The following is a 12,606-nucleotide window of genomic DNA, read 5'->3' on the forward strand; positions in this document are numbered from 1 at the left end:
GTGTGTATAATAATTATATCATCCCCATTTTACAGGTGAGAAAACTAAAACTTAAGGACATTGTGAGTAACCTAGTCACAGAGCTAGTCTGGAACCCAGGACCTATGGTTTAAAACCTTTCCTGTACCCCCCCTCCCCAACCTTTCCTTTTCTTTCCCTTTTTTTTTTTTTTTTTCATAACATGGCTAAAACAGAAATATATTTTGCATAATTTCACATGTATAATAGGTATCCTATTCCTTGCGTTTTCAATGGGGGGAGGGAAGAGGCTGGAGGGAGGAAGAGAATTTGGAATTGAAAATTTTTTTAAAATGAATTATATTTTTAAAAAAAACCAACAAACAGAATAAAACACATTTTTGAAAAAAAGAAAAATAGAAAGCACAAGTTTGAAAATTTGACCATGTTACTCCCCGGCTTAACAGTCTTCAGTGGCTGCCTATTGCCTATGAGAGAAAATCCAGACTTCTTAGCTTGGTATTTAAAGCCTTTCAAAATCTGAATTCATCCTACCTTGTCAAGCTTATTGTACTTTATTCCCCTTCAAGTACTCTTTATTCCAGCCAAACCTGGCTTACTTGTTATTCCCTGAATTTGGCAATATACTTTTTGCCTTTATGTAAAGGAGGACCATACTGGTTGTCTCCATGCCTGTAATTTATTCCTTCCTTCTTCTTAGGTTCCCTTATTCCCTAATTTCCTTCAAGGCTTAGCTCATATGCCATTCTCAAGGCAGTATTTGGCTTTAATGGATCAAATGCCTTTTTTATAGTCAAACAATAAGGCACCAGCATTTTGTCTTTTCTGTGTCTTTCACTAAACTATGCAACATCACTTCTGAGGTTCTACCTATTCTGTATCCCAGTTAAAGATGCCCTTGATGTGTACAAAGGTCAGATATCAGTTTTGTTTTTTTTTTTTTAAAAAGGTTTTTATCAGAAACATTTTGAGCTGAGAGGTAGCAAGATAAATGAGTGCTTGACTTAGAATCAGGAAGACTTGAGTTCTAATTATGCTGTTTACTATCTGTGTGCCCTTGGAGAGCTCAGTTAACCTCTCTGAACTTCAGTTTCTTCATCTGCAAGTTGGAGATAATAATACCTATCATTTTGGCTTTTGGAGTTTTGGTTTTTGTTTTCATTAAAATTCAGAGGAACCCCATGTATGTAAAATGCATTGCTGACTTTTTTTATTTTTAATTTCTTTTTGTTGATATTCTGTGTTTTGGAATCACTTTTATTTCAGAATATATCCCTCCTTCTTCCCCTTCCCCTTGGACCCTCCCTTGTAATAAAGATCTGGAAAGAAAGAGGGAAAAGAAAACAGTTAGCAAAATCACCCAAACATATATAAAATGAAGGAATTATATTAAATGACCTCTATGTTTATAGATAGAAAGGGAATAGTTCTAAGAGATTCACTGAGACAGAGAGAGAGGAAGCACTGGCCTGGCTAAATATTTGAAGGGTAGATAGTTAGGCTTTCAGGTGATGGACTAATCTGTGACTGTGTGTTTTACATGTCTTAAGAACTGAGAGTAGGTGACTACAATCAGATTCTGTGGCAGGGATTCTGACTTCAGAGCACCCATACTTAAGGTTGGAGGGATGGAGAAGTATCTTTTTATTCCTCTAAAATTCCATGTGCTGGATCTTCTTTTTATGGAGAATCTGATATTAGGTGGCCAGCGCAGGCATAACAAGGGGTATAAGCATTTCCAAAACTATAGTATTCCTTCGCTGCCTAAAAGAGAGACTGGGATGTATGGAGTGTTCAGGGCAGACTAGCAACTCTGGTATGAGAGCTTGCTGAGTCCTTTTCAGGGCTGCTCACCCACTCTTGGTATCTATCTTCACCAAACTCTTATCTGTGGCTCCAGAAAGCTTAGCGTGTGCAGCAGCCACACCCTGGTAAACTGCCTTGGCAGACAGGCTGAAGAAGATTGAGGGTTAGTTAGGAAGCTATCTACCACAAGCACATGAAGACTTCTCCTGGTAGAGCGGGTGAATGAAAACAGTTTGTCCTAATGGCCATGAAGGAGTCTTCAGCAAGCGCTGTGGAGTGCTTAGAGCTTGATCAGACCTCGAAAATGCTAAAGTCATCCGCTGTATCCCAGGCCACCACCTGTCATCCTGACTTTGGTCCTGGCACTGGACTTTGATGAATCTGGAAGAGAGAGTGAGGCTGTGATGACTTTGCTCAGCTCTGCCTCACTTAAATCCAGTTCATGTACAAGACATTATCCCATAATGTCATTGGTCTCCTTCAAAAACAAAAGATGAACAACAGAAGAGAGACCACTTTGCCATAGCACTGTTTATAAGTGTTTCTTTGAGAAAATGTGTTTGAAGTTCCAGATAATTATTTGACTTACAGAAATGAATTTTTTGAAAAGTAAAAAGTTTTGATTTGATGTGAAGATTTTACTCTTTTCACTTTAAAAAATTACTCCTCTATGTTGCAAACTGACAGATCTCTGGTTAAGTGATAGGCAGGGGGGACATTTGGCAGAAGTACCAAGGATTTAATGAAATCGTATTTTATGACGTTTAACATTTGAAATTAAAAAATAAAACTTTGCCATAGATATTTTGATTTTCAATATTAGTATATTTTATTACATAACTGTTATTAGGAAAGGAAACTTGGTAAAATAGAGCATTAGGATTGAAGTTAGAAGACCTGGATTTCACTAAGAAGTCTTTGTAGTGTTCTTGGTCTTGGTGCCATTAATAGGTCATTTATAAATTTGGAGAGTTTAATTATTAATAAGGAATCTGAGGTCAGGCTTGGTGGTAGACTATAATCTCTTGTCTGATAATCAGATTAACAAAGAAAATAAAGAGGCCCATCGCTAGAACTTTGGTCACCAAGTGATGGATTTGTTTTGGCCCTAGAAACTCATGAAGCTCACAGGGTACATTTAACCCTCTTCAAATACAAAAGCACATATAACTTTTACAACTTCACAGGCCCCTCCCACATCTATAGTAACAGTTGTAGAAATGTGCAACAGCAGAAACTAAGAATGATATAGTTCTTGGACCATCTAGAAATATTAGTGTAGCTTTTGGTATTCCTAGACAATAACAGTTGCACAGTATTTTTAGCTTTTCAAAGCATTTCATTTGAAATATAATAACCCTCTTTGTAAAGTAGATATTTCAGCTATTATTATCCCCATTTTACAGATGAGAAAACTGAAGCCCTGAGAACTCCAGTTCACTTCAGTTCAAGCATTTTTTAAGCATCAGTTATATGTCAGGCACTGTGTTAGGTGATGGACATACAAAGACAAAAATAAAACAAGCCCTCTTCTTGAAGTGCTTAATTTTACTGGAGGTTGGGGAGTAGGAACAGACATCACCTATACTAAGTAAATTCAAAGTAATATACTAATTTTGGTCTGGGAGAAACACTAGTACCAACGGAGAGTGTGGGGGAATCACATCAGGAAAGTGGTACTTGAGCTGAGCCTCAAAGGGGACCACGGGGTCCAAGGGTTGTATGGAAGAAAGGACAACCTTACGGACACAGAAGCCATGCTGTACAGAGGCACAGAAATTCGGGATGGAATATCATATACAAGGAACAAACAGCAAGAAGGCCAATTTGACCTGAAGGCCTTACGTGATAGGAAGTCATGCTATCATCAGCTGAAGTCAAATTGTGAAGGGTTTTACTAGTGAATGTCAGAGGCAGGATTTGAACTCACAGTTTTTCAGTATTCTTTTGCTCTATCTTATAGTGTCCCTCTAACTGTCCTCCAGTGAGTAGACATACTACTGTAAAAACTTAACCATGTCTATTTTGAACTTTCTCCTTAATGATCAATATTGATTACATGAATTTGGAAAATCTCAACTAGTACCTTGAATATTATCTTGGAGGAATTAAATCAGTCATGTTTTATTAAGTGCCTCCTATGTACCCAACAAAAACTAAAGGTTAGAACAGTTAGGTCCCAGCCATCAACTACCTTACCTTCTAAAGGAAGAGCCAAAACATGCAAACAACACATTTACAAGGTAACCTTTGTGGGGGAGGTACCAGTATCTGGGGCACTGGGAAAGACCTCATGAAGAAGGAGTCTTTAGGGAAAGTGGGCATTCCAAAAGGTGGAGAGGAGGAGGAAGAACATTCTAAGTAGGAGGTTCTGGAGTTGGAGAATGTAGTGTTGTGTCTGAAGAATAACAGGATAGCCCGTGTGGCTGGATTGTAGACTATGAAAGAAGAAAAAAAAAAACTATGTATAAGAAAACCGGAAGGGAAGGATATGGCCGGTTTTAAGTATCAAGAGCTTTAAATGTAAAACAGAGTTTATATTTTATTTTAGAGATAATCGGGAGCCATTTGAGTTTATTGAGCAGAGGAAGGCATGATGATGCCTGTAATTTAAGAAAATTACTTTGGTGGCTGTGCAAAAGAGAGATTGAATGGAGAAATAGATTTCAAGGAAATTAGAAAACTATTGAAATAGTCCATACTTTGAATGGTGAGGGCCTGAATTAGAATGTTAACTGTGAGTGGGGTAAAGGATGAATTCAAGAGATGGAGAGAGAAACAATGAAATATGGCAACCCTGATATATGTGGGATGAGAAGGAGTAAGGAGTGGAGGATTACAGTGAGGTTGTACACCTGGATGATTGGAAGAATTAGTGATGCCCTTTAGCTTTTAAATCCTTACACATCCCATGGCCCCTCCTGTCTTTTCAGTCTCATTGAATGTCACCCCCCCCCCCCCCACATACACATACTGCAGTCCAGGCTTCCATGCCTAAAATGCATTCCCTCCTTCCTTCTGCCTCATATAACCCTTTATAATTCCTTTAAGATACAGCTTGGGCGCTATTTTCTATGTTCAGCTTTTTCTGACTTCCCCCAGCTTTTAGTGCTCTCCCTTCCAAATTACTTTGTATTTAACTACTTTATGTACAGTTGTATTTATTCACTTTATATTTATGGTGTGTGTATATGCACGTGCGTGCATGCACTTCTCTCCCTTATTAGAATGTAAGCCCTTCAAGAAAAGATAGTACTTCATTCTTTGTACTTGTATCCTTAGTGCCTGTACTTGGCACGTAGTAGGTACTTTATTTAAATAAATGCTTTATAGATTGATTGAAGTTCAGAAGAAGGGAGGTTTGGGAGGGGGGAATACAATGAATTCTGTTCTGAGTTTTGAGATGTCTATAGGATATACAGTTCAGAATGTCCAACAGTCACTTGGTAATGTAGGATTAAAACTCAGAAGAAAGACCTGAGTTGGAAATGTAGATTTGGGAGATATCTCTGCATAGAACTAATAATTAAACTCACGGGGGTTGATGGGGTCATCTAAGAAGAGAGTCTAGAGAAAGAAGAGAGCCCAGGACAAAGCCTTGGGGGTATGCCCATAATATTCACAATAAGATACCCATCCTTAGTAACATATGTAAAGTTGATACATGTTTTCCAGCATAAAACAGTATGGTAGGGAGGAATGAGAACTCCATTAAGAATTAGATATGTCTTATTTTAAATATATCTTGTTCATACATACATTGTTCATACATAGTTGTTTGTAGATTGTTTCCCCCATTAGATTGTAAGCTCCTTGAAGGCAGGGATGGTATTTGCCTTTTCTTTGTATCCCCAATGCTTAGCACAGTGCCTTCAACTTAGCAGGTGCTTAATAAATGCTTGCTGAATTGACTCGACTTGACCTGAGTTCTCTACCTCTTTGCCTCTAATTTGCTATGCTACTATGGGCAAGACACTTAACTGTTCTGGGCGTCAGTTGACTCATATGTAACATTAGAAAATTGAACTCTGCAATCTTTTAAGGCCCCTTCCATCCCTGTGATTCTGTGGTTTCCTGTTCGTCCATGTTAACAGATTTATGATGTTCATTTAAATGACTTTTGAGCAAATTTACTGAGTCAAGAATTGAGGGGGATTAAATGAATGTTCATTATGTTCAACATAATTGAAAAGTATATATTCTCAAGGGAGAAGCATATGTGTGTGTGTGTGTGTGTGTGTGTGTGTATGATGGTATTATTTTAGTGAAGCTAATGAAAGATAAGTATGACATTTAAAGCGTGGCTTAAAATGTGAAAGTACGTTTATGATTTTTGTACCTCTGTCAGACTCAGGGGGCAAAAATATTTTAAGAACACATTCACACGTGGATTTAAAGATTAACATCAATAAAGAATACCAATTTATCATTTCTCTAAAACATGTCTTTATTTTGGTATGTACTTATCTCTAGAACCAATATATTTTGATGATGGTAAATATATTCATGGATAACAATACAGTGATACCTATTTTTATGAATAAGATTTGGGGAGCTTTATCATGGCAGATCATCTCTGAGTTTTGAGTCAAGATAAGGATGAATTTTATATACTCCTTTATTAATTTTTTCAATGTAGTGTTGTAGGTTAAAGTTTGAATTTCGTTAACCTTCTTAACAGTGTCCACCCAACCTCTTGTTGAAGACTTCCATCAATTGAACCCCACCTGCCCACTCATTATAACCACCCTAATTTGGGCCCATATCACCTGTCCCCTAAAAAATTAGAGCAATTTTCTAAACTGGTCTCCCCACATGTAGCCTCTCTAAGCCATATTCCACATAGCTGTGCCAAACTGATAATCCTAAAGCTCAGTGTCTAGTAAGTTTTTCCTCTGTTCATGAAACTTCTGTGGTTTCTGATTGCCCTGTGGTAAATGAAAACATCCTCTTTTCGTCATTTAAAGCCCTTCATAACCAGGCTTGGTCTATCCCACATTCCTCCCCGTCATTCTCTTTGTCCCAGCCAAGCTTTGACAATGGACTTTGTTTGTTGTAGAAACGCCAGTTTAGCTAAATTCAAAGAGGTGCATGACCAGGTTGGCCTTCAGGTAATGATGTTTGGTCACAGTAATTCTTGAAGACTGTCTACTAAGATGCAAAAGTACTCCAGTCTCTATTAGTAGAGAGAGTACCCACACTGCCAAATTCATCATTCCTTGATATATGCTTCCACTAAATACACGAATCTTAGGTAGCATTAAAATAAGTGTATTGTCCAAATCAAGAGAAATAGTAATCCTTGTTGTATTCTGTGAGAGTTAAAGCACAGGAATACTGTATGGAATTTGAGGTGCCGTATTTTAAGAGTGACATGGACAAACTAGAGAAGACAGAGAGAAAGATTGCTAGATTGTTAAGGATTCTGGGTACCACATTTTATGAAGAATGGTTGTAAAAAAATGGAAAATGAAAAAAACTTTGATTAGGTATGTTTGCTACATTTGGATATTTGAAAAGCTGCCTTATGAAATCATCATCAGACGTTCTGTTAATTTTTTAGGAGAAATAGGACTGGTGAGTGAAAGTTATGGGGAGGAAGATTTAAGTTCAGTAATAAAAAAAAAAAACCTTAAAAAAAAAAAGGCTTTTTTATGATTAAAGCCATCAAGCAGTGGAATGGGCTTCCTTACGAATGAAAAGTGTTCAGGCAGCCATTTAAGTTATGAGTGCTTTAGATTGGAGTCTGTAACCTCTAACATCACTTCCAACTTCTAAAATGCTAAGTAGAATGTCTTAATTCAGTTAGTTTTAAATTAAACAGATTAGCTCATTGAAACTTCAGTTTCTTGTTTAATTCGAAGGCATGCTACCTTTTAAGAAATAGTTGTGAGCCAAGGACTTGAGTAATTGAGACTTTTATTCTATATTATACTCTAGGGCCTATTTCGTAGTTAAACCAGTGGTGGCTTATAAGTTTATTTCTGTGCTTCTCAAAGGGATATGCAGTATGTTGTGAGTTTTGCCTGGAGTGTTATGAAATTTTGGATTCCATGTTATTACAGATAAAGTAAAATTTATGAATAAGTGTGTTTAGTACAAATGTTACTTACCCAAAACACACAGTATGGATTTACTGTTACATGTTTGCTTTAACTGCAAAACACACCAGACCCTGAACTAAGAAAGAATTCAAGAAAAACTGCTGCTTTTATTGAAGCAAAACTGCATACCTAAATTTGCTGACTCCTCAGTAGTGTTGCCAATTTAAATGTTCAGTGTATGAGGATTCTTCTTGGAAAGAATACTGTTCCAGGAGTGAAAAAAGTTTGATAACCACTGAGTTGACCTAAATCCAAAACTTACTGTGCTTGAGCCACATTGTATATAGCTCATTGTGATTTCTGTTGCCTTTAACCTTGATCACCTTAGGTCATGAGACATAGTCAGTTATCTTCATGGCTTATCTTGTACAGTAGTAAATAGTTAAAATTTACTGATGTTTTTTCTGTTTTCTAGCTTCTGAAAATGATTTGTTAAATAAACGCTTGAAGCTTGATTATGAAGAAATCACTCCTTGTCTTAAAGATGTAACTTCAGTATGGGAAAAAATGTTAAGTACACCAGGAAGGTCAAAGATTAAGTTTGACATGGAAAAAATGCATTCAGCTGTTGGGCAAGGTAAGTTATATTTGTCTTTGTTATGAGATAAAGTATACCCAAATCTAAACTATCTTTGGAGAAAGGACAGAATCTTGGATCACATTGTCTGGGAAATTTAAATTTCTATGGTGCCCCCGTTTCTCCCCAGGCAAGTTTGTGGTTCATGGGCCTCATCACTTAGGGCCAGATGAGCATGCGCATGGTTCATTCTACCACGTGCTTCTGCAGGAAATCTCATGGTGCCCTGGATGTTGCCATCTCTCTGGCTAGGCAAGGCAGCTCAGAATCTTTCCTTTCATGCTGGGTATCCCAAGGTGGCCATTTTCTGTTCTTGGTAGGAGACACTATGCCCAGGACTAGGCCTTCTCTGCTAAATGCTGATCTGTCTCTTTAGCCAGGATAAGGCAGAAAGGAACTCTAAAAGAGGCTGAGCAGGTATATGAGCTCACTTGTATGGACCACAAAGAGGGGCAGCCAGTGGGCACACCTGTTCTCTCATAGGTAGATATCCCTTATATACCTTCAAACAAGGATTCATGATCTATAATCTCATTAAGCTGATTGGTGAAGTCATCAAATTGAATAGCAATTTACCTGATCAACTCCTTCCCCACTTCCTACCCATGAAAATAGGACTTTTTATGGAGGGTGGGTATGAGTGTGGGTGGGCCTAGTTGGCTCCCTTTAAAGCACTCAAAACTCTGACATTCTTCTAGTTTGGTTGTCAGTCTTGAAAATCAAAATTAATTTTAAATGAGTTCAACTCATACTTCAGACTGCAGAGGACAGTGGAAAGGGTGTGTCCCTGTCCTAACAATTAGTGACCAATTGTGGAACGTATAGGGCCCTAATGGAGAATGGAAAAGCAACAATTAATCCGGCGAACCATTAGCTGAAAGAAAGTGCCCAAGTCAGAGGTCAGACCCAATCTGATAAATGTCACAGGCGTAATTTCATGCAAAGTAAAAAATGACCTTTTGTGACTCAAAGAGTTAGAGGATCTGAGTGTTACTGTGGAGACTTTTTTCCCAGCAGCTTTAAGCTTGACATAGTGACCAGTAGGAAAACTATACTTTAATCCCAATGTCTTCATCAGTTTTAAATCTCATTCCATTTTTTGACCTACTACAACATGCAGGCCCATCTTCTTGAAGGCAGGTAGGCAAATAGGTGAGAGTCCTCATAGAAAGGCTTATTGCATGGGAAGGATTATGGGTATTTTCTTTGCATATTAACGACCTGACATCGTTTGGACAAACATTTTCTAAGTGCCTACTAGGTATAAAGTACTGTGCTAGAATTAGAAGAAATAGAAGGATTAATTTGCCATTATTCCTTACCCTCAAGAAAACTGCTCTTATCTATTACTGCATCTCGGATGAGACCCCTTTTACAATTTGCTTCATTCTATCTCTGGAGCTTTGTAATTTGCTGCATTCTTCATCTGGATCTTTCCCCACCCACAGACACCCCCTTATGGCTTCTGTCTGCTTAAAACTTACTTCTTCCAGAAAAATATTTTAGAATATCCCCATCTTACTCTAGCCCTCAATTCACTTCGCTGAACAGTTAGCTCTTATGGACAACTAAATCTGATCATGTAGATGTCTCTGTTATTTGAGACCTGGATTATTTGGATTTTAAGTGAGTTCTGGTTCCCCCATTACAATGTAAACTCACCGAGTTTGGGGATGTGCTTACAGCTTTCTTTATAACTCTCCTTCCCACCTACTAGAATGATCTGCACAAAGGAAGCTTATTTCACTGACTTTCATTTGGAATTCATGGCCAGTGGAGCTGTGCTGTCTGATTGGGTGCTTTGTAGCAACAGGGTACAGCCCGCTTTGTCCCTGAGGATTCCATACTTTCTCTTTGCCTTAAGAATTACTCTACTTTAGATAAAGTGTAAGTCAACCCAGAATATGTCAATCTATTTTAAAAACAACAACATATGTCAAATATATCCATCATCATATATAAGTTGACACCTACTTGTGTGAAGTTTTATATATTTTTTTAATCTTAAAATGTAAATATATCTCAGATTGTATGTGCCTTCTATCAATGCATACAGCCCTGTTATGTTCTAAAAATAAAAACAATAAGGATGATTTAAGTTGTAAAAGGGAAAATGGTGTCTTTTAACTTGACAGAGTTCCCTTTCATTGCTTCTGGCCTTGTTCCAAAATAGCAGCCTTGGAGGATGAGGTGCCACTTTCCAGGCTGCAAGCCACCCATTTCCTTCTTACTCATGTCCCACTTGCACATAGCAGAAAGGGCAGAGATGCTCTTCAGGCTACTGGCTACTTCAGCAGCAGCAGTCCCAGCCCAGAGTAGAGTGAGGGAAAGGGGAAGGCAGTGCTTCCCAGTTTGGGAGTTGAACTCTAATTTTGAGAAAGATGTATTTTAACCATAAAAAATAAACTCCTGGATCTGCCGTACCCTCATTGACATAACCAGAATGGTTATACAGTGGTATAACCAGGAAGACCCAGATTCAAATCCTACCTCTGACAAATACTAGCTGTGTCACTTCAGGCACTTAACCTCCCTTCTCTGAGCAATTCTCTAAGAGTATAATTTTCACTAAAGGTGCTGATCTGCATTGGTAGAGAGAGTTTCCTTATCTGAGAATTCCCTACATCAATGACATTGCAGTTCTAAGTGTATTATGTGTATTTGGCTCTATATAAAATACATCACCTAGCAAGAAAAACTGGGTGTGGAGAGGGGAGTAGTAGAAGATTTCCCTCATTCCTGGAATTCTTTCTCTCCTTGTGGCACCGACCTCTCAGGGTTGTTGGGAGGATCAAATGAGTTAATATTTATTTGTAAAGCTCTTGAAGCAGTGCCTGTCATATAGTAGGAACCTAAGAAATGCTGGTTTCCTTCCTTCTTTCTTTTCTTTCCTTCCTTCCTTTTTTCTTCCTTTTTTCCTTTCTTCCTTCCATCTTTCCTTCCTTCCTTCTTCCCTCCTTTCCTTCCTTTCTTCCTTTCATTCTCTTCCCTTCCTCACTCCCTCCTATTCCTCTCTCTCTGCCTTTTGGTTTCCCTATCTTTGTAAAATCCCACCTTTTCTCCCTTAATGATAGTGATTCCTTCTGTGATTATTTCTGCTTTATCATGTCATGTATCTGTCTGTCTGTTTGTCTATCTTATATATCTATCTATCTGTCTGTCTGTCTATCTGTCTGTCTGTCTATCTATCTGTCTATCTCTAGGGGGCTCAGTGGATAGAGCACTGGGCCTGGAGTCAGGAAGACCTGAATTCAAATCTGGCCTCACACACTTACTTGCTATGTGATCCTAGGCAAGTCACTTAACCTCTTTTTGCCTTAATCCACTGAAGAATGAAATGGCAAACCATTCCAACATCTTTGCCAAGAAAACCTCACGAACAGTATGGTCCACAGGGTCATGAAGAGTCAGATAAGAGTGAGCAAAAAAGTCTTTCTTTCTCTTGTTTGCGTGTAGTTATTTACATGTTGTCTCCTTCATTTGATTGTAAGCTCCTAGACGGCAGGCCCTGTTTTTGCCTTTCTTTGTGTCCCCAGTGCTTAGCACATTGTAAGTATTTCATAAATGCTTGTTGGTTTGAAAAGCAAAAGAGGAGTGTGGGAAATTTGGATTTTAAGTGAATGTTAACTCCTTGAATATAGGGATTTTTTTTTCCATTTTTGTCTTAGTATTGCTAGTGTCTCCCATGGTGACTTCTTTAATAAAGATCTGTTAAATTTCAGCATTTTGGAAGAAGCATTTACATAATGACATTCTAAGTTAGGGTGCTTGGATAAAGACCTTGTACCTACATTTCATGAAGTGAATTGTATCTCATGAGGATGAAGGAGAATAGTTTGCTCGAACTTGAATATTTCTAAATTGTAGGCAATGACCCTTAATGCTTCGTGAATTAGTTGCTTGGAAATGAATTACCATGAATTAGCAGTGAAAACAAATGTTCTTCTTCAGCTCCTTGGCTACATAATAAATCACTTGCTATAATTTTAACCAGGTCTCACTCATATAACATGATTGTTCTGCATAGTCTTAGCACAAGAAAGTCCATGTGAACACCTGATGGGGTTGGTGATGAGAACCTTCTCCCTCTGTGACAATGAATAGAAAAGAAGAAACTCTAGCTTTAAGAGGCAGTACAAC

At 38.0% G+C, this 12,606-nt stretch overlaps 1 protein-coding gene across 6 annotated transcripts in view; it reads left to right on the forward strand.

Moving 5' to 3' along the window:
- Window positions 1-12,606, forward strand: part of TBC1D1 (TBC1 domain family member 1) — a 296,435-nt gene that overhangs the window by 220,909 nt on the left and 62,920 nt on the right. For all 6 annotated transcript variants that reach the window (XM_027836200.1, XM_027836195.1, XM_027836197.1 and 3 more), the window contains one exon: window positions 8,305-8,466. In XM_027836200.1, the coding sequence (XP_027692001.1) occupies window positions 8,305-8,466 (162 nt within the window). The remainder of the gene's footprint in view (window positions 1-8,304; window positions 8,467-12,606) is intronic.

Source organism: Vombatus ursinus, unplaced genomic scaffold, assembly GCF_900497805.2.
Source record: "Vombatus ursinus unplaced genomic scaffold, bare-nosed wombat genome assembly UNPS02014818.1, whole genome shotgun sequence".
NCBI classification, from domain to species: domain Eukaryota; kingdom Metazoa; phylum Chordata; class Mammalia; order Diprotodontia; family Vombatidae; genus Vombatus; species Vombatus ursinus.